Raw genomic sequence first — 23,319 nt, 5'->3', positions numbered from 1 at the left:
CTGCCTCATTTCCAGCAACTCTAGCAATATGTTCAATGAATGCAACAGCCTTGTATTGCTGTACAACTCCTCCACATCTGGTATACTGAGCTGTACCGCCTGTTCAGCGTTTGAACCACCTGAGTATGCAAATTAAATATACAGTAGCTACCTTTACCGGACTCTGGAGGGGAAGCGAAGGAGGAAAAGCTTCTCCTGTAGCTGCCTGAGGCTCAGTCTGACACAACGGGTGTTTGTAGTCGGATGGCATAAAAATCACTGGTTGTATGTTAAGCTGTAACGAGTTTTGCCTCATGAACTTTCAACAAACTATCCGTAACCCTCAAACAGATATGAGAAACAAATATGCAGTATGCACACCTGCATGTACGCCCAACCGGTGAACCACAGCACCATCAGGGGGCAGCAAAGTCAAACACAGCCAGCTGCTGTCGACACCAGCCTCTCATTTGAGCTATTGGGGAGATGAACAGGGTGGTAACAGGAGCGAGGGACAGAAAAGGAGGAGAGAAGGAGACGTCTAAAGGTGACCAAAAAAAAACAAACTGCACAATGAGAAAACAATGCGTAAGCAGGCGGAACATGAGACCAAAAGGCGATGAATTTAATAAGTAGAAGGTTAAGGTGAACCTAGGGGGGAAAGCAAATTAAGTAACTGTAAACATAACTGACATGATATTAAACAGGGTCGACTCAGTCTTTGAATATTATATTAGAAAAACACACATGGCAGGTTACCAGAGTGTCTCTTGATGCATGAAAATACTATTAGAAAATGCTAATTCATGCTACTTAGTAAAACATGCAATCCTGGATACTACTGTAAACCCCAGAGAGTGTAAGGTACCACCTCCAGCAAAAGGGGTATTCTGCCTTTCCATCTTTTTTATCTTAAAAATCTGTTAGCTTCACTGGGAACCTTCCTCCCTGCTGCCTTGAGAGGTCTGGAGACTTGTCAATTTCTCAGATGGCCGAACACTGAAGGCTTGATTTCCTCTAAGTGTTCTCTCTCTCTCTCCCTCTTTTGCACAGTGTGTGTGAGGGCGAACGGGAAAAACCACACAGAGCGAAAGGAGAGTGAGAGTTTGCGTGCGAGTGTTCGTGTGTTGGAGGGAAAGAAAGACAAGAAAAGAGAATGCAATCAGACGCAGAAAGCAGGAGAAGATGGATGCCGCACATTCCCATCCTCCCTTTTTCTGCATAGTGTGCCACAATGAGAGTCAGGGTTTACATAACCCAGCACAGCTCCTAAGCACACATTTAATTACAAATGGGGATTAGGGAGCAACAGCATAATGTTCTAAGCAGCGAAAAAGCGGAAACGAACAGATCGTTTTAAAGTGCAGGAGGATCTGTTCTTCTCCCGGGTAAACATTGTCAAACAAATGTCTGCCTCTCTGCCGCTGCCTCTCTGGCATTTTTAACAATTCAGTCAACAGTTTGTACTCCTTTCTCTCCTTCTCCTGCTCCGTCTATCAACTACATCAGCCTTTTGTTGTTCCTTTCGTTTACGCACAGTGTGAATGTGTGGAGTCGAGTTGCATCAGGCATTACCGGCATACTGTTCCAGCACAGGGGACGACTGTCAGCTCGCCGTGAGTCTATCTTCTGGCGCCTGGAGGCAGGAAACACCATCTTTGATGGCAACTTAAATCTCCTCAGTAGGAGAGGAGAGGAGAGGACATTTCACTCTGCATTTCTTCTCCTGCATGTGCTCAGGGAAATTACCACAGCTGGCATCCACGAGAATTAAAATTCAATCTACATGACCTCCAATCACTTAGGACCTCATCTCTGCAAAACCATCATCTCAGCAAATGTAGAGGGAAAGAATAAGAGGATAGTAAAATTAGGAGCTGGGAAAAAAAGAGCCATTCCATCAGTCCCAGTGCAGCATTGTGCCCATAGCCGAACCCATGAACTCGGTTGGAAAAAACATGCGACACGCTTGATAATGCGAAAGATACCAAAGTCATTATTCTGCTCAATTCAACGATTATTCAACGATTATTCAACAACAGCGGGAAGGAGATAAACATTAAAAGACAAATGGAACAAAGCTGAGATGAGGAGTGAATGGAGGGGTCTGTTTTTCGTTTTTTGGGACTGGGAGATACAGAAATAAAAAAGAAAAAGAAAACGCAGGCCCGGGCATTTTCTACACCCAGTACAATACAAGCACGTTTCGGCTTCGAATGAAATCGGATTAATTTAGCATGCTTCCCTAGGCTGCAAAACTGCAAAACAAGTCGAACACACACACATGCAGGCACACAAAATCTCAGCAGTTAGGCTTAGGTGTGTATCTGTGCAGCTATGCATCATAAACTGAGGAAAAATAAAAAGGAAAGGAAGGAAAAGTCACGCGACAACCAAAATCACTTAACACATTCACTTGACTGTACCCTGACTGTAATTTTTCTTGAATTTTGATTTTATTCTAAAGAGCACTCTGTATAATTTGACAATGCATTTTAGGGCTTCATCCATTTTGACATTGGCTATTGTGGAAATCTCTTGAAAATGAGCAATTTTCTTTACAAACTTGAGACAGAATCCACAGGAAGGACCAGGTGTGAGTGTTCTGACATACACTTATTGTTTCAAGCGTCGCAGCATGCACTAAAAATTTCAAGCCGTGTGTCAGCTCACCTTGACACATCTGTTCTAAACTTAGTCAAACAGTTTCTGGCGTCACAGTGACTGCTGACACCTTTCATGACACAAGGACTTAAAAATATATTGTTTTTTTCCCTGTGGAAATATACTATATTCATCATTCAGCTAGAGATATGACATATTCTTATTCTTTTTTATTTTTCTGGAGGTATAGGCCTGTCAATCATGTGGTATCCTTGTTAGTTACACCCCAAAGGAGGAGGCGAGACAGATGATTTATCATACTGCATGTGCACATATGATGAACAGATAAAATATGGCATAGATAATATGGTCTCACTGGTCGCTAACAGTTGTAGACACAATATTATCACTCTAAAATGAGTATGATATGGTAACATTATGGTGAGCTGCAGGTGCAGCTGCCGCTGATGCTTCAAATCTACCACCTGCAGTGTCTCACAGATGTATCACAGAGGCTTCATGTGCTAAATGATGTGAATCAGTGAACACGTCCAGAGCTAGCAGGCTTTTACTGTCGGTCTGCATACACTTTAAAGCTGGGAAAAAAATCAAAGAAAGGAGGTGTAGTTTAATCTTTACATGCATTTTTAAATGATTATACTTAAAAAGATGGAAATTTATAGGTAATCAAGCAAGAAACAATTTTGCAAATGAAGCCGAGAATGAAGTAAAAGCACTTTTAAAGGTGACATACTGCTGTCAAATACAGGATTGAAAGTCTATATATCACATGCTTTAAAATCCACTGTCCTCCATTACAAGCCTGATTGTTCAACCATTCTTCTCCGGCTAATTCCTCACCCTCATCTGTCTCCATTCTTAATTTGCCGTCTTCTTCAATAACCTACCCCCCCCCTTTTTGGATTTTCATTCTCTTCTCTCCATCTTCCTCGTCTTTCCCATCCTCCATTTTACACCCTCCACCCCCGTTTGTCCTGTGTGTGTATGTGAGCGCTGGCCTGTTAGTAAGGGCAGACCTTGAAGTGTCATTTTCTCTGTCTGTGGAGATAAATGTCCCAGCAAAGGTGCTTATCACCCATTTATGGTGAGAAGCAGGGCTGGGAAGAGGCAAGGGCGAGAGCAAGACGAAGGTTAAAAGGAGTTAGAAGGGTCAGAGATGTGCGTTGGATCTTTAAAACTGTTATCCTTCCTTAAAGGAAAAAAGGGAACCAAAGGCAGAAACTCAAACACAAGAATTTGGTCTACAAATTCAGCTGTCTGGTAGCGAGGGAGAAACCATTTTCACTCCTAGTGACAGAGCTAAAGGGAGCGCCGAATGCTTAATCATGAGCTTCTAAAGGCTTCCTCACCCCTCCTTCTCTGGGTGGATATCTTTATGATAACACAGGGAAAGAATCTGGAAAACTCAAGTTGTACTTCTATCTCATTCAGCAACAATGGCTTTCTCCAAGTGCCAACAGCTAAGCTGAAAAAAAGTAGAGAAAAACTGCTGAAAGGTGAGTGGCTATGGTGCGTGTACTCAGACAGCTTCGGGACTGAAGTGATGTTCTTTTATTCAAAGCAAATTGTCATACAGGAGCTTTACCGTGCATGCATCAACTCATCCTGCCATACAGAAATATGACCTTGGAGACAAAGCCACAGTCAGTCACTAATTCTTCCTTTTTATAATCATAAAAGCATTTCTGGCTCATGGATGATAACTGTACAAGGCCAGCCACTTACACAACCACAAAAAATGCCACGAAAAAAAAAAATATATTTTTCCAAGGATAAACTACGGAGAAAACCATTTCCTGACTGGTTTATGGTTGAAAGCAAAACATCAAAAATAATTAACAACCTGTGAAAGAATTGCAATGGCAGGCATGCTCTACAGCTTTATGAAATGTTGAAGGCTGAAGGGACACACCAGCAATTTTACACATTAAGTTTTGTTTACTTGTCATGCTGAAAATACTTTTAAATTAGATGCATAATCTCATTTTTGGCTTTAGAGAAGCTGTCTGAGGTCAGAAAATCTTATCTTAGCTTTGGCTTGGAAAAAATTGCAATAGAAAAGCCTGCGATACACACCGGGGATGTGATTACTGGACAGAGAAGGTCTAATGAAAGACACAACAAAAAGGTAGATTGCAGAACTTTTGGAGCTCTGAACATATTAGGGACTAAAAGTCAAGATACTAAACCAATGCCTCTTAAGCCCTGACTGCCATTCACTGGTTCTGTAAATATTGTACTACATTCCTTCATCACAAATAAGGATTATGTGATACCAGCATGGCATTTTAGTTTTCTGCAGATTGTTACATGGTAAGGCTAACTAATAGCTTAAATTAGACTGTTTAACCAGATGTAATTGTAGCCAGGTTTAGCTTTCAGGCGAACTAAAAATATCAGTGTGGAGGAGGTTTTGATTTTAACTTGGGGATAAACACACTGGAACAACGGTATTGCTCACTTGTTATCAGAAAAAGCTAAGTGAGTGAACCTTGAAAATGCTAAACCCCTCAACCCCAGGGTGAGATTGGGTGAGACACACAGAGATCAGCTCAGACCTGCATTTTTAATGTCTCCTTTCATGTGAACACAACATCGTATGCACACTGTTAAATATATTTGTACATTTACAGTAAATTACTGGCTATTAGTTGCATTACTTTCATTACGTCATCGCTTAATAAATGGTTTAGCAGTGAAGCAGCAAAATAACTATTAACTAAAGTTTAATGAAATATAAATTTACATTTATCTATCACAGCTATCGTAAACTCTTACCCACCATTTAAAAAAGAGGTGAGGTTTCAAGTTTTTTATGTTTATTTAAGATTGACTAGTCTCTTTAAATTGCTGCTGTTTAAAATTTTGTTAAGTTTTGCAATGCTCTGAATAAGAACCATGTACAAAATACAGTACACGTCCGGAGGTCTAGTTTGACATGTGCAATGGAAATCACATGTGGCAGTAATTGATACTTGACTTTAAGAAATTATTCTCACAAAGGCAGCCTGCCAGCTACGCATAAAGCTCCAAGATCAAGATAGACTTTCAACGAGATCAAGATTTTGATCGCTGTGGGTGGAGAACAGATTTAGACAAGCATTTGTATTATGCCACTCACACACTGTTGGAACTGTCTTTTAGCATAAATGAATACAAATGAGTCTGGAAATTATTTAAAAAAAATTATTAATAGGTTATCAATTTGGGTGTAGAGATGGAGTGTTGAGAGATGCCGTGGACTTGGAATATTGTTTTTCATAATTCTGCCCTTATTCAAGTAATCCCCCCCCATACTTTTCAATTATGCAAAGAATAGAAAAATCATTGTGAACAACAACAGCACAATAATTATGGCAGCCAAAGTAGAAACTAATCGTAGACTGTAGCAAATTACAGACCATTGGTGACAGCTTGTTGAAATGGTAAGGTGCTGTTAGTCCTGTGAGGTTAGCAACATGAACGACTACATCCACAACAAATTATTAGTACATCATCTGCAAAATAAAGCATTTTCTTTACTTTTCAAGGAAAAAAAGGTGTATAATGTTTTATTCAGGTCACAAGATCCCCTGTAGGAAGGTGGTGAGCGTCAATGTCATCCAATTTCTGTTCTGCCATCATTACCTATGATTAAACTGAAAAAGCCATGTGGCAACCTATTATTTCACTGCCACTTCAAATAAACATCACCCAGAATGAGCAAGTAATTGCATGGTGTGTGTGTGTGTGTGTGTGTGTGTGTGTGTGTGTGTGTGTGTGTTCTGGTGTTTCTATCTTTGCGTGAACCAATTTGTTTGATGCAATTGAAGCATGTATGAGCTCAGACAGAAATATAATGATATGCACAAAAAATGTCTAAATGTTAACATGAGGACCCTCATAATCTTTATAATCAATAAACATATAAATCATCAATCATATAGATAATTGTGATGCAAATTATACAAATAAAACAGTGAATCAGTCAACGGATGGTAAAGCACTGCACTGCCTCCAGTAAAAGCATTACGAAAGAGGAGGCCAGCACTATAATGAGTGATGTCACCACCGATCTGTGGTGTGGACACACTTCCAGCCATCAGCTCAGGCCTGGAGCCATCACCGCACCTCTCCAGTGACAGTGGGGAAAACACAAGCACTTACTGTATTTGGGCGGTGGCATCTTGTCAGAGAAAATGCAATATGCATTAGACACAATCCAATCTGTCTCTAGTGGATTGGTGTGTGCACACCATGACTGTGTAGCCGAGTCTGATTCTGTGTGTGCGTGTGTGTTAGTGTGTGTAGTTGCAGCGGAAAGACGGAAAGAGGAGAGTCTCAGTGGGACCGCTTGGCGCTGGGCTGGCACACCGTCAGACAAACACACTTCATTACAGGCCTATTTACCTGATTAACTGGGCTACTTTATCAGCTGCACAGCACTCTGCAACACGCGACTGTCAGCAACACCCCGGCTCCCTGAAAGCTTCCCTCCCACACCCACACAAATAGACCCACATGCAGTTTACAAACACAAAGCCGGACTAACCGACTGACTGTTTGAGTGAGTGACTAGCTTGCCGAATCGAAGCAGCGCGCATGAATTCCCATCTCTTGGCAGAGTCAGTGGATGACATCAAATATACCTCCCTGTAGACTTGAATTAATGTCAGCACTCACAAGTTAGACTCAAATACGACCTGAATTATCTGTTGTACTTGAGTTTTCCTTATGGGGAATAACATTTGGGTAACCTTTTCATGTAATGGAATGTAACAATCAAAAAGGAATAAAGCCTGGAGCTGCCTCCCAAAGACGAGAGAGAGGACAAAGCCCATCTTGAAACATTATCATTACAGGAGGGTAATGATTTCCTTTCTCTTTGCTTTCTGTGAATCTGACTGTAGGCTATCTGAGAAGAAAATCATTTTTCTAGCATCACTTTTTAAAGTACTGTACCGAACTAAACCTGTATGCCTGATTCAACCCAATTAGACACATCCCACGCAGATGGGAGTGCTGACACACGCAAACCTTCTCACACGTTAGCAATGATTAAAGCTGGCACAGCAGAAGACAGTAAAAACAGGTTACAGAAATAAAGAAATAACATATCAATTCCACAAGCCCTATCATTCTAAGGACAGCAGTGTGCAAGGGCAACGATTTTCCCTCAAACCATGTGAAAACATGTGCCCAGTGTTGTATTTTAAGCAGGCAGCTTCTCTCTCCTCGTCGCCACGTGTGCCTGTCGGGGCTGCGCCGAGCCAAGCTGCCCTATTTGAATACAGATCACAGGTGGACGGAGATTTTGGCAGGGCTACGCTCCCGGTCACAACCTGGAGCAGAGGGGTCTATCAGGGCCAGGGCCCCGGTATCATATACTTGCATGGGGCATTGGCACTGCCCGAAAGGTATGAATACACACTCAAACCCAAGCGTTAGAGGTCATAACAAGGCTGATCATGTGAATAGATGTAAAGATATACACGGAGCAGACACTGAAACATATGGTCATATACCAACAGCAAATGATGATAGAGTGATGATATTTATACATCATATTCAGTGTGTGCACATGTTCATAACACACACACAGACACACAGACAGCGGCTGGCTCCCATGCTGACACTACATCTGTTTGCGTGATACCACAGCAGACCTCTGATCACAGGTGCTGTCAAGCCTCATGGGCTGGGTTAAAGAAGACATGCCAGGGACTGTGTGTGTGTGTGTGTGTTTGTGTGTGTGTGTGAGTGAGAGAGAGAGAGAGTTTCTTACTAAGCCGGCTTTTGGGGACACATTTAGACTAAACAACAGTTAATTGCGACGGCTACTTCAACTGGGGACACAAGCTGAGACCCCAATTGGGAAAAAGCTCATTCATAGGTCTTGGGTCAGTGGTTAGGGTAGGGTAAGGGTAAAGTTAAGGTTATGGCACGTTCACACTACAGGATTCTAGCCATAATTTTCCACTCACTGTCAAAGGCAAATTAGAGCTTGCTTTTGTGAACTGTTCAAAGACACGATCTGAGAGCTCGCCAAGAGCTCACTGATGCTTCAAAGATTCCAGAAAGATATCAATCAGGCTAAGTGTGCAGTTGTGTCGGAGACTTAATAAGGCCGTGCAACAAGCTACAGCATATGAGAGCAAATTGGATTGGGGGAGAAACCACATGCAACACGACAATAACTGCAACATGGCTACAAAAAAATAATTGTTTTATGCAGACATCCATTGTGGAAGACAGATATCCCATCGGAGCATGGTATCATGTCATTTTCTGTGTCACTTCTCACATTTATTTTCGTGATAAAACCCCCTGTCACGGATTAGTCATGTAGTGTGCAAACCACAACGGCTTCATGATCCCCGATTGCAAGAGAGAAAGTTATGTGTAGGAACAGTACAGTGAACTGACAACCCTGGAAGTCATGTAGGGAGACCACTGTGTGAGGGTTAGGGTTAATGAATGTGACATAAATCAACATATCTGTGCGTGTGTGTGTGTAAAAGATAGAGAAAGAGGGAGGCAGAGTGGTAAATATGGAGATGTAGAAAGTAAAATATAGGGAGGGATTTCAAGGCGAACGAGTGAAAAGAGACGAGTAAAAACAGAGAAAAAAAACACACAGACAAACAGGAGATAAGAGGCAGAAATGATCTGTCTGCTAAACCTGGCACAGATAACGGGTAGAAAGCAGAGCAGACAGGAGCACTGTTGTCTGTTAGTTGTCGCCTGGTACGATCTTTGATCTCCTCAAACAGTCTAAAATATCTGTCAGGTTGTATTTTCGTCCTGGTAAACAGGGCGAGAAAACGGTTCGCTTTTTGTAGCTCCCAGTGGAAAAAAGGAAATTACACACAACAATGCGCTCTGTTAAATACAAATGTGATGAAATCATCCCGAGACTTTCAATTCTGATCATTCCATTAAATGAGTTCCAAAATTATCGCGAGCGCTAAATGTGCTGAAACGACCTCCGCGAGGTCTGGGTGTTTTCTCAAAGTGGAATAAATACACAATGATACACCAGTGAGGGCTAAAACGTGCCTGAATGGGGTGTGAGCTGTTGAACTGTTTTAACTTTAGACAAGACTTCCTTGTGTTTGGCCTGACTGTTGAGTGTTGATTCTGTAACATTGTCTGAGTTTCCTGCTTTTGCTTGTTTGTCAAACCATTTTGTAAACTCTGGTTTTAAAGGTGCTATATAAAAGTTTATTATTATTAATTATTATCATCTCACTTGATATTTACCAAAATAAAGTGGAACTAACAATTGTATGCTGTCTCATGAGTATAATGTGCAGTTGTAACTAATACAGTGGCCACCAAGTGTACATAGATTTTGGTTTTGCTGATACGAGACGTCTCTGACTTGAGGAGTTCAAAGATGGAAGTACTTATGCAACGTAACAAATACTTCTGATGCCTCCCAAAGAAATCTATTTGAATTAAATAATATCACAAACAAGTGCGGCCGATGTCAACAAACTGCTTTGAACAAAAAAACAGACAAAAGAGCTTATTTACATTGCTGCAGAAAGTCACCAGCAAAGGCCAATCATTGTAATGTAAATGCATAACCTTTGTTACACTCCCTGGGAGAGGGCTGATCTCTATCATTTCACCCCTTGTCTCATCGTACAAGCACAATTCTCTGTTGTACCGTATAGCGTATTTGAGATCAATAGCGAGCGCCAAGTGTGAATACATCTCAGTGGTTGTTTGATATTGTCACTAGGGAGCTCCAGGGGCTGCTTAAAAGCATCGAGGAGAAGGAAAATAAACTATTCTACCAGCATGACTAATAATATTCCATTGGTTCCAAAGCGTAGCACATTCATTTTGAAAAAAGAAAACACCACACGTCGTTTCGAGCCCAACAATTCAAATCAAAGCGATTCCTTCATCTCGAGGGCTACTGTTTTCCAAGCAGACAAGAATTAGCTTCGAAAATATTCTTCTCTGAACGATAATGTGAGCAATCATTAGAGAATACGGAAGCTAATGAAATCAGACTAATTTGTAAACTTAGTTTGCAAACATCCAGACCTTGTGCTATTTGCAGATGATGTTGTCAGCCTGGTTTTATGAGACTGTGACCTCCCATGTGCAGCTTGAAGCTGTGGGTCAAACAGTAAGAATGAGGGCAGGAAAAACGGTGGACTGTTAAATTCAGGTGAGCACTCGTTCACAAGTGATTGTGCAGACAGCCAGAGTGAAATAAAGCTGGCTTTTTATTGCTGCAGAAGGGGAATGGTCCTGGGGTAGCTCCAAATCAAAGCTCTCAATTTGCTGCTCCGTCTTCTCTCCGACCCTTTTTGTGGTCACTCGCTTTGGGTAGTGACCGAAAAGGAAAAAAGATCGCTGACACAAGCAGCTCGAGATGAGGTTCCTCTGCGGGGCGGCTGGCCTCACTCTACCTGAGAAAGAGAGCGGTTCAGCAAACTGAGAGGGCTGCTGTATCGAGCTGCTGTGCCTTTGCTCTGACAGGAGCTCTAGTTGAGGTGGTTTGAGCCTGACCACAGAGTCGACCCAGAACACACCGGAGAGACTACTGATCCTGAACCATATGAAGATGGAGGGGAAATAATATCTCAGCTGCTCTGTCCACATCTTTACCACTGTCCTTGATAAGTGTATGAAAAAGGCAAGAGAGTAGATGATAGTTGGATGAATAAAATTTAAGCTATGCGCTGCCTCGTATACCACCTCATTTACTTGCTCCAAAATGCCACCCTGCCCTTTGCGTAACTGCTGGGTAATAGGGTAAATACAATGGACAGATAGTGCCAAAAAGATCAACCTTTAAGTGGTTTTACCTTAATAAAAAGTATATATATATGATATATATACATACATAGTTTTAACACATGTATCAGATTGGTACTAGTTATTGGCCGATACACCAGGTATCAGTTCAGGAACAAAAAAATGGTATCAGAACATCTCGAGATAGAAGTTAAGGGCCGCAGGATGCTCTATAAAACTGTTATGTCATTGTGTGAGCTTAAATTGTGGCAAATCCTAACATTATATCTAAAATGTACAAATACAATTTCCAACACTACTGCAATTTGTAGCAACAAACCTCCAAACAACTACCTTACTGACTGGGAGGAATTCAACTAGTATTTGATCGAAGACACTAAAAGGCACAGGCATGTTTGCGATCATGATAACATCAGCACATTTTGCCACATCTCAAGTTTCACTGTGTGAAGAAAATATGCTCAACCAACTAAAGCTGTGCTCTACAGCTCCAGAACTGCACGGCAGACTTGGAGTCCCTTGGGTAATCAAACAGCTGCAACAGCGCTGACTGAGAGCAGAGGTACGAGCATTCAGAGACCCATGTGTAGGAGGACGCGGAACAGGACAGAAGAAGAAAAGGAAGCGAAGGGGACCGGCAGTCTGAGACTGTGAGTGTATGGGACATATGACTTGATGTTTTCTTCACGTGGGTAGAAGGTCATCGAGGCACACTGATTGTATTTGAGCGTTTCTGAGCCAATACACCGCTGCCTTTTATACCCTTTTGTGCTGTTACAACATCATGGGATTGCTACTAAAATAGATGAAAACAGTCTGGCTAAGACAAGGTTAACTTTATCAGACAGCCTCAGCCACTACACCCACTGGAGGTTTGGCTCTTTCACAAAAGGACAGGACATGAGCTCTACATTGTTGCAAGGTAAAAATCACCTTTTCTTGTTTTATTTATGACATGAGCATTTCAAACATCTACTGTGAAAATTCTGCTTCCTCTGAATTCCATCTTTTCCGGAGAAGAAAGAACATGTACTATACAGCTGAATTATTTAGGGGACATTAACAACACATGAAGGACATGTTTCAGTCCTCACAATGCATACAATAGTCTCTTTCACAGACCGTTGTCAGTGTAAGGTACATGTTGATCCCTATTCTCCTCTCACTATCTTTAATCATTAACAACACATTATCATCAGCCGGCCTCCCACACTCACACTCACTGCTGGTTGTAACAACCTACTCTCTGGATCCTCATTATTCCTCCTACAAGTACATTTCTTTACACACCTCAAGTTCTTTGGAAAGTACTTAAAGCCCTCTTCTGAACCCCGAAAATCTCTGTAAAATAGTAAAAAAGTGAAGGACAATCTGAACAATAGTCCGATAACACACTCTCCCACTGCTCGGAGTGTCCCTATCTCCACCGTCTCATAAAAACTTAATGCGTCCAAGCTCTTAAAACCCAGACAAGGAGAGCCCATTTCACCAGCAGAGAGAAGTTCAATTTCACCACCAAAAAAAAAAAAAGGCTTCGCCTTTCAAAAGCCACTTGGCAGAAAAGTGAAATCCTATTAAATCTTTCAGCAAAGCTTCCATAAATATTGTGAGGGAAGTGTCCCAAGTCACACTTGCCTGTCTGCTAAAACAGAGCACTGTCCACTCTCTTGGAAAAGCTATTGTTAGCAGATAGCGGTTACATCACTGCCTTTACAACCATCTTTAGGAAACCAGAAAAGACAGTTCAACTTTGTGTAACTCCCTCATAACTAACAGATTGTTAGACAGTAACACAACTGTCTGTAGGCACACTGATGAATTAGATTCCTTAGCACGTATAAAGGAGTACAGCTGCTGTGTCCTCTTTAAAAATCTCCTGGCAAAACCAATAACATTTTAAAATGACCGCTATGAGAAACATAACTCAGTCGTCGCACAGAATGATTGGAAAGAAATCTCACCTCTCTCGCAGGTACTATCCCAGAAGCCGGTTCCAGTACAGTCACAGATGAAGCGGTTCCACCCCTCCTTACACGCTCCGTTGTTCTTGCAGGGGTTGCTGTCGCACTGCTTCCCCGTCACCTTGCTACATGAGGACTTGATGCCGGTCATATTCTGGGACTGAGCTATCTGCCGGATGTCCTTGCTGCGTCCGTCGATGAACAGATCCCGCACACAGCCCACGTAGCCGTAGTTGAGCATGGCGGTCCAGAGCTCTGTGGGGAGCACCAGGCCCACCCGGTTGTCAGGCAGACCACCCAGATAAAGGTCTCCCTCCAGGTCCAAGATCTCATTTTCCCCGCTGGCAGTGAAAGGGGTACGGCGGCTGTTTACTGAGATGATGCCTGTAGGAAGAAAAATCCATTATTAAATACTGGCCAGACACTACACTGCAAAACTATACATGTCATGTTATCTCCTATCACATGCCTTAAACAAAACTGCTGGTGGAGAGAGATATTATCACTTGTTTCTTGTTGATTGTTTTTTTTGTTTCTACTATTTCTGTGGTCTAACATTTTCCTGGCTACCAGTCTCTGCTAAATTCCTGAAATAACAGGAACTTCACCGAAAACAAGTGACATTTACTGTCCTCAGTTAACAGTGTTGCCACTTCAACAAAAATGATATTTCAGAACTGACAAAAAAAAAGATCCTTCAAATCGAATGTGAGACTGACGGTCCCTTTTTTGTTCATCAAAGTGAAGACAGAGGTGAGAATGACAGATGGGTTTTGGTTTCTGATTTCGCGACCAGAAACACTAACAAATTGGAGGTGCCAGTAAGAATGAGCACCAAAGTTGTAAAAGTACCTGACAAAAAATAGCGCAGAATGCCTGAGTCTGTGCTGGGATTTTGGGCTGAGGAGGTGGAGGTGCAAACCTATGTTTGGCAGCCAAAATTACACTGATCACTAACTTTGAAACACTCTCTTCAGAGGAACTCTATTTGAGTCACAAAATTACAGAATGGAGGGCAGGAAAAAGAGACAGTCAGGGAAAAGATAAGCTTTCCTCCCACAAAATAACCACAAGGTCTCTGTGTGAGCTTCAGCACAAAGAGCCCCAACACCAACACCCCACAGTAAATGTTTTCTATGTTCCGTGAGACAATTTTATATTTCATCCATCTTTTTACGTCCATAGAACCCAAAATTAATCTTGATGTATCAAAGTAAATAAAGCAGATAATGAGCGGTAATAAGCAAAACAAAGAAACACAATATCTTTTAATTCACCTCTACAACTGCATTTGTAATGCAAACGTGCACAATCATTAGACATTACGTGTGATCTCAGCGAGACTCAATCAAGCTTTAACACATTTAATACATTTTCACTGCTGATGATGGTTCAGTTCATCACTTTTTTCTCCACTGAGAGCTACAAGAAATACTTTTTTTTTAAAAATCTTTGAAAGGTAAAGACTGTGATCTAAATTTAAACAAAAGAGTGATTTCAACACCAACATCCAAACTACAAGGTCCAAATCTGCTTGTGCATCCAAAAATAATTGACAGGTCTACCTGCAAACCTTTAAGTTTGCCGATACTATTAAGACCTTTTTTTTTGTTTTGTTTTGTTTTGTTTTAACGAGTGAATATTAATAATTCGAATCATCAATTCAAACAAATTATGAATGTACAACTACTAATTAATAACTCCAGATTGGGACTTTTATTATAAATGGTAAATTATGAAGGAAGAAAAAGCGTGTTTAACTAAAGATCGTCTCTTAATTAACAATATATCCTCTACCTTCACCTCACTATCAGCTCTTACTGAGGTCAAGTAAACATAGCAAAAAGAAGATCACAAGCCAAAATGTACCTCGTCTAAAGATGGCTTAATACGAGTTTTCATTTTGTCACATTCACCTTGCAGCCAGACAGAGATTCTAGCTTGAGTTCTTTGTGGACAAGAAAGTTAATTCACTTGCAACTTCTATTAACATTTCACTCAGGCCACAAGTGTGATTATGCCTGTTCTTAACCATCCCTCAGTCTGGTATCCATATATCTGTCTCATTCCTCTTTTTCCCTGTGAAAATCCCACTTTCTTCTCTGCTATCGCACTGGGGGCTGTGCCGGTGATTAATCAAAGCAGCAGGCTCTGACACACGGCTCAATTGGCTGCTCTAACCTGATATATAACACAGGCTGTAGCCCCGACTAACACACCCCAGGTTCTCTGGAGGATCCCACCTAATACAAAGATTGTGTTAGGTTTGCAGCTCAAGGCAACAGAAGTTTTCGAACCCTTTTTTTCTAATATAATCTTCCTCTAATACTCTCTGTGTATTTGGCCATGTTTTGGGGTCAGAGGACATACAGATGGAAGGAAGCGAGGGGAAATAGAGTCAGTAGCTATCTAGAGAGAGAGATGATTTCATCTCTGCAATATATCATGGCTGAAATAAATATATTGAGGAAGTTTACATCATCCTGTGGTTGTGATGCAGGAAAAAGCTGAAATAAGGACAGGGCATCTACAGGGAGTCTACAATGGCATAATTATTCCATTAACCTAAACTATTTAAGTACATTAAAACCACTGAACCATCATTTTTAAAGTGGTAAAATAGAAAAGTTGTCCTGAGAATTTTGAGCAATTTTGAACATATCTTCTGAGCCAGTTATCAAGTAAAAGGACGAAGAGTCTGTAGCCATGCTGGAAGATCTGTGAGCTGTACTAGGCTCAGTGCTAACAGCAGTATGCTAATATAATCAAAGGGACAACACTACATTCTCGCAGGTGGAAGGGTTATCATGTTCACCAATTTAATTTTGTGGTTTGACATGTTATCATTCGCCAATTAGCAGCAAACACAAAGAACAGCTTGGATTATTAGAAATGTTGTTTGTTTTCCTGGTATTTAGTGATAAATTGAACACAATACTAATGTGGCATTAGATAAAATGTCAAGGGGTCGTCCAAGTAATGCAATTCAACCTGAGTGGGATGAAAAAAATGATGTCCATACCAAATTTAATGGCAATCCATCCAATAGTTGTTGAGACATTTTAATTAAAAACATAAATTTGAACGTCATGAGGAAATTTCAGGGGCTCACCAGGTAGGATTGAATCTTTTGAGACCATGATAATCTGTTAATATCTATAATATCTATTAATCAACATGAACACTGTAAGGCATTTACAAACATACAACAGTGACTGGCATGGAGTGTTGGAATTTGTTATTATTACACCTATTTTTGACTTAACTTCTAGTTTCCCAAAGAAATAGTCAATACATTAATTACTGCTATTATGAAAGCAATTGTGAATATTTCTTTAATTCATTTCCTGAAAGGTTTCCAATTTTAAATGACGAATGATGATACCCCCAAACTATAAATCTAATATACAACAAAGTTGCTACAGCTATACTGTCATTCTTCAGGATATATTGTACAGGAGCTTACCATTATTTCTCTTGGTTTGATTACTCCAAACTCCTGCAATTTGTTATTTGCCTCGACAGCTCTGCCTATAAATTCATATACTGTATAGCCAAAGGCAACATATTTTTAATTGAGCCAGCAGTTGTGTTTCTTGATGATGTGTTTGAGCTTGTGTGAAAAAGAGAAATGAAAAAATGTGACATAACGAGACCCCAGTACCTTCCCAATACTCCAAGCTGATCACAGCTGAAGTTTCTGGAATTACTTTAGTTGTTGGTAACAACGACTTGAAATTTTTTATTTATGTAGAAGCTGTTTTCCCTCCTTCATCCTTACCTGAGCGACCGTCTCTCTGGATGTCCACATGGTGCCAGGCGCCATCATTAACCTTTGCCTGTGTAGCCTTGACCTTGATGGTGCCGGAGCCCATGTCCAGCAGCAGGTACAGCCCTCCATCCAGCAGCTCCACTGCAAAGAAGTCCACCTTGTTGTTCTTCTGGCCCTTTGCGTCCCGCCGGTCCTGGGGTTTGCCGTGGGTGAAGAGTATCAACCCGTTGGGTTCAGAGGTTCGGAAGTCAAAGGAGATGGAGCCCACGCGCTTGGTGTTCCATTTCGGCAAGGCCAGGTAGGAGTCCGGGGTCTCGAAGTTGATGGGGTCGAGGGTGGGAACATTTTCACACTTGAAGACCACATCACCTTGGAGCTTCATCTTAGGGTCCACGATGCGGGCGAGGCGGGACAGCTCCAGACGGATGTCGTTGTTCTTGTACACCACCTGAGAAAGAAATACAAGAGTTGAGAATTTTTCCTTTTCTTCCTTTTTTCTGTGGGGGGTAATTTACCAGGGCAGTAATAGAAGAAAAATATTTATTTCCATGGGAATTAATTGCATTCCACTGCAAACTGTGATATAATATTATCATACTCTAGTAATAATACATATTGCCGATCCGAGGACAGCTGGATCGATAAAACTAATATCTTCTAAGGTGTGTGCAGCCCAATTTGTTTCTCAGTCATCTTCTATTTCAACTTCAATTTATCCAAGATGAAAAGGAGATGTACACAGATCCATGACTGTATTTTCGTTTGATTGAACACCTGCCCCACTGAGTGAAGCGTGAGAAGCGATGGCTAAATTGATAGAGAGTCATTACCTGTAATGTTCAAAACGAGCAATCTTCATGAACATGGGGTGAAACCCCACAGGGGTGTGGCCCTGTGAGAATATATCCAATATTATACTTATTTATCCACAGAAAAATATGCTCCAACCACTAATCCACATAAGTATAAAGCAGCCCCACATTACAGTCAAATACAGAAAAATACCACAGAAAAGGAGAGTAGAATATTGTCAATTGGAATCCATTGAGGTGGAAAATTAATGTTTTTTTCTTTTTCTTTTTTTTCTTTTCAGGGGAGGAAGACAGGCCTTTTCTGGTATATAGGGCAGTGTGTGCGCAGGAAACAGCAACACTGTTAGAGGGAGCACAGCTGTCAGCAAACAGATTTTACTGCTGTGGGATTACTGATAATCCTAGAAGATTTGACAGTAAATCAACACAGGTGACCCGAGCGCCGAGGAGGACTGTCGGGCGGGGGACGGAGAGTGAAACCGAGGGGAGAGAACGACGAACTGGTGGGAATAAGGGCAGCAAAGAGAAGGAAACTGCACAACAAAGAAAATATGTCAAATGGGAGGCAAATAGAAAGAAAAAAGAGAGAGAGATGTGGAAGATTAAGTGCTGTAAGGGCAGAACGTGCCACTGGCTTTCGAAATATGCTTGTGTGTATGTTTGTTTGTGTGTGAGTCTGTGTACAGTACAAACACTGTGATGTAGCTGTCAATGCGGTTAATGACCACACTTAATCTCCTGAACATGACACATAACAGAATACTCACCACACACTTTGTCAAGCACTTAATCTACTGGTAATGCCCCACATAATGCTAATTAAGTTAATTTTGTTTTAAATACAGGCTACCTGCAGAAAAAGCTTCAAATCATATGAACAGAAACTACACTAGAGATGCATAAGGCTAGGGCTGCCACTTATGATCATTGTGAATACAGATTAATATGTTGATTATTGTCCTGATTCATCCCTCGATTGTTTGTTCTTCTCTGGCAAATCTGGCAAACTGATCTATGCTCCGCATCTGTCTGACCCAGCCATTAGTTTGTAATCAAACACAGCAGGTATTAGCTTACAATTAAAGTTAATAGCATATAAAAGGCTCACTCTAAGGTGATGAGCCCTGTGTGGGCAGATGGTGAAATTACGTGATTTGTGGACCACTGTCAGCCCATTGTCAGCATACCACCTACAATCAAAACATGAGGACCTGATGGAGATTTATAATAATAATAAAAAAAGTATTGTTTTCATGTAGCAGAGGCTTTTGGCTTATGTTTTCCAAAGTTTAAGCAGCAGAAAAGTGCTGGCAGCGTACTTGGGAGCGCTGGGTTGAAGCACTTGTATGGTGTGAAAAAAAATGCTGCACATTGGTTTTGACGGACATTAGCTAGCACAAGGGTAAAAAGAGCGACAAGTAGACAGCTAATAACAAGCTCACGGTGTAAAAAGCAATAAAAGCACAACACTCGCCAGCAACATTTAGTGTACAGAAAGTTTGCTCCTAGAAATAGGCTTTGCTGTCTCTGTTACAACTGTGACAGGGGAGGAGGTCCGCCCGTTTATAAAAATATGATGGATGAAAAAGAGGGACGTTGACGACACCAGTGCCTTTCTGAAAAGTTGAGAGATTTTCGACTGGAAGTGCTTGGAGCGGCAGCTTAAAAAAGGCGTAGCGCTCTGAGAAAAAGACAATAGGCGCGGTGCTTTTTCTCTAGGTGGCTGCCGCAGACGCTCTCCTCATCTTGAATAGTTGAAAAAAGACGCTGGCGTTCTGAATGTGGACAGGGGCCCAACTTTCTGTCAAAAGAGGACTTTATATTGTTGAAAGTTTTCCTAATTATAACGATAAATCGCTTATCACGATATTGATTTACTGATTAATCGAGTAATCGTTGGGACATTTCCAGCAATGAATCCAGTCAGAAAAGGCCACCCAAATGCTGTGGCATGTTAAAATGAGTCTCTACGGCGTGTGGGATCATTTCTGTCAGTTTTTTTTGTCTGCATGTGATTATTAGCTAACCTCGTCACTTGAGAGAAAATGTAGGCATAATCTGGCTCTGTGATTATTGTCAATCAGCAGCGGCAACATGTAGAGTTGAAACGACACAAACAACCGTCAAACTCAAAGCACTTCCTGAATTACGATAAACATTAGATGAAAAAATACTTTGAAAATGATATTTCACAGAAATGTTGCGGCTGCCCTGTAGCTTTAACCATCTGATGTTACTGATGTCTCTCTGAAAAACTGATATTTTTATGTGTTTTCCTCTGAAGCCAAATACCTTGCATTCCACTTTCAGCAAGCTTTTAGACTACTCTTGGGCAAGAGAACAAACTGAATATTACATGAAAAGAGAAAAAGTTGCTTTAATGCTGCTCATTTGCAATGTAGAACTTTTTTTTAACAACACTGTGATGGTCACTGTGCAGTCCTCAGATGTAAATCGCTCAAACTTGCTAAAGTTTCAAGGCACTGTAACTCTGTCTTTGAGATATATTAAGGAGAATTTTTGCAGACATGGTAAGAATATTTAATCTCTGTGATTCCCTTAAAACACAAGGTCTCCATCAGAGCCACAACAGGGTTGTACTCCTGTCTACTCGACTCGTGAAAACCTTGCTCTTTATCTTAGTTTTGTTGACAGGCCAAAGTCTTTACAAACTCTCCCGGCACTGCAATGTTATTCTGGACAAACTAATCTTACAATCAGCCAGCCCTCGATCTGTTTTGGGATTATGATTTTGTCTGTTCTGCTGCAGGCCGATCAATAAGGTAATCGAAATGATGTTATAAAAGAGGAACTGACTTCTGCGGCTATGTGTACCTCATCTTTGCCTTTGTTATGGCTGTGCTTTGCTACGCTATCCTTCGGCCTATCAACAGCCTTATGGGGCCCATTCATAATGCAGGCACAGGGGACTGTAACGACTCCATAAAGCCGAGATCCTCCGTCTCTGCTCCAGGATGGTGTATCGATTGGGCTCTGGTAAGGGTGAGGGAAGGGCAGGTGGCTGGAAGTGTGTATGCACACACACGCACACACACACACACACACACACACACACACACACACACACATACACACAATCCTCTCCCTAATCTACTTCAGATCAGTGCTCATGTCCTCTTGGCCCCGGCCACAGCTGCTGTCAGCTGATGATTTAGCCCCAGTGTTAATGAAGAAGCAGGGTAATTCCACTGAAGATCCACACACACATACACACACACACACACACACAACGCGCTCATGTAGCTTTGCAGCGGATATCTCCACTTGCTCAAACACACACAAAAAGGACATGCAAATACACAAATGCAGCTGCACAGACACAAATCCAGCAGATACAGTATTAACAAATGCAGATCAATGTCAACAAAAGGCAGCAGGGTAAATATTATGACTAGATGAGTGACAGAGAGACGAAACAAGATATTGAATATCAGTAATGACTACTGGGGTCTCAAATAAACCATATTACAATGACTGGGATGTGATATTGCAATAATATTAAAGCCTATTTTGTTATTTTGTTTGTTAATAACAAACATGCTATGTCCTGTTACATTTTCAAACAAAAGGTACCAAAACTACTGTTGTTAGATTTTTCCCGGGTTGACAGTCCTGTGAATAAACTACATCCCCATCCGGACCCTTTTCACATATTGATTTTTTGCCCCTAGATAAGCCAAACTGTCACCCTCACACGATGCCCTCCAGTGGTACAGCTGTACCACACCTTTGTTGTACGCTAGTAGTTTGGTTAGATTCAGGCAACAAAACTACTTGAGTTAAGTTTAGGAAAAGATCACGTTTAAAATAACTACGTTACTTATGAAGCTCAAGTTAATTACGTGCATGTAACTTAATGTAACTATATAGTATATTATATAGGATAACTATGTTAATAACTGAGTGCTGACTTCTGGTTTCACACTCTTGCGGAGAGAATAAAATGCTGCATGTGACCAAAAAAATCAGTGAATCTCTCAATGTCTTAACAGCGGAGGCAAAACCAAACTTTTCCATTAAAAAAGTTTATATTTAAGTTGTCTTGGCAACATCTTCGTCACACGATTTGTTAATTTCAAACACTGTTAATGACTTGATTTATTTGGCTTATTTCCCAACGGACAATATTTTCATCTGCTGGACAATTCCACGTGATACCAGCAACCAAATTACTCTGTCAGTATGTATTCTTGTGATCTGGGTGAAATGACCTGTTCCTGAAAAAGACAGCACTGCGCTCACTGGACCCTCGATGAATAAATAATGGTAAAAAAAAAATAGAGGGAATGCTGAGAAACTTGTTCAGGCAGGCAGCTTCAGCTGCGCCACATTTAACACTATTCATTGTGACACATACAGTACACTGTCACACACACACACACACACACACACACACACACACACACACACACACACACACACACACACACACACACAGTGAGGCGTTCCATTCAGTCTGTCACATGAACTTGCTCATGCCCTCCGTTTCAAATGCTGCTGCTGCTCGAAATACCAACCGCTGCCTCTGCAGCTGCAGCCCCACCCTCATTTCCACAACAGCATACATGTAGCGTGTAGTGTGTTATTCTAAGGTTGAGCCTGGACAGGGTGTTTTTCTCTGGCACTTCATCCTTTCTAAATTTGCTATGAAATGAACACATTGTGAGAGCTATGACAGAAAATATACATATATATATATGTATACATATATATACATATATATAAAGAGAAAGACGTTAATTTCTCAATAAATCTGCCTCACAAGTTGCAGCTCGATAAGATTAACTGTTCGATTCAGTACTTAACAGCAGGTGCTAATGTTTGTTTATCCTGAAGCCAATTCGTTAATGTCCCTACTTTCCTGAGGCTACTGCCAAACCACTGGTGCCTGACATGTAAACATACATATACGTACTTCTCTCATCTCTTTTCTTGCCTTTCAGTGCAGCGCTACACTCATCCATTCCTCTACATCCAACGTCCAGGACCTTGACTGGATCAGCACAATAGAGATAATCTTCAAGTTTATAAGTTCAACGGCTTCATCTCTCCTGTGTCAGTGTTCAAATATTAAATCCAAAACAGTTGAGCCACTGCCAAGGTTTACACCAGAATTCTGAATCCATTTTAATGTCGTGCCCTTTCCTGGTTGAAATCCTACGGGCCCTTAGCAAATCTCACACTGTCTCTGTCTTGACCGACAGAAATGTTTGCAAGGTTTTCTGTCAGAGCGAGACACTCTAATGACTTCAGAGCATCCTTTCTACTGCATCCATAACACATGATCTGTTTACACAATATTTAACTATGCTCTACAACTAAGCTGCTGGTAGTATTAACCTCAGTCGTACTTCAGTGATGGAGTCTTTCATTGTAAAACTTAAGATGT

General features: G+C 41.2%; 1 protein-coding gene across 1 annotated transcript in view; it reads right to left on the bottom strand.

The window, feature by feature from the left end:
• The window catches only part of LOC141017921 (neurexin-3b), a 286,422-nt gene that overhangs the window by 187,047 nt on the left and 76,056 nt on the right, over positions 1-23,319 (bottom strand). Inside the window, exons 8-9 of the mRNA XM_073492732.1 lie at positions 17,107-17,545; positions 13,326-13,709 (exon numbers count right to left, since the gene is read on the bottom strand). Of these exons, the coding sequence (XP_073348833.1) occupies positions 13,326-13,709; positions 17,107-17,545 (823 nt within the window). The remainder of the gene's footprint in view (positions 1-13,325; positions 13,710-17,106; positions 17,546-23,319) is intronic.

The sequence above is a fragment of the Pagrus major genome, chromosome 22 (genome assembly GCF_040436345.1).
Source record: "Pagrus major chromosome 22, Pma_NU_1.0".
Taxonomy (NCBI): domain Eukaryota; kingdom Metazoa; phylum Chordata; class Actinopteri; order Spariformes; family Sparidae; genus Pagrus; species Pagrus major.
Note: the sequence above shows the minus strand (reverse complement) of the source record. Positions and strands in the feature narration are given on the sequence as shown.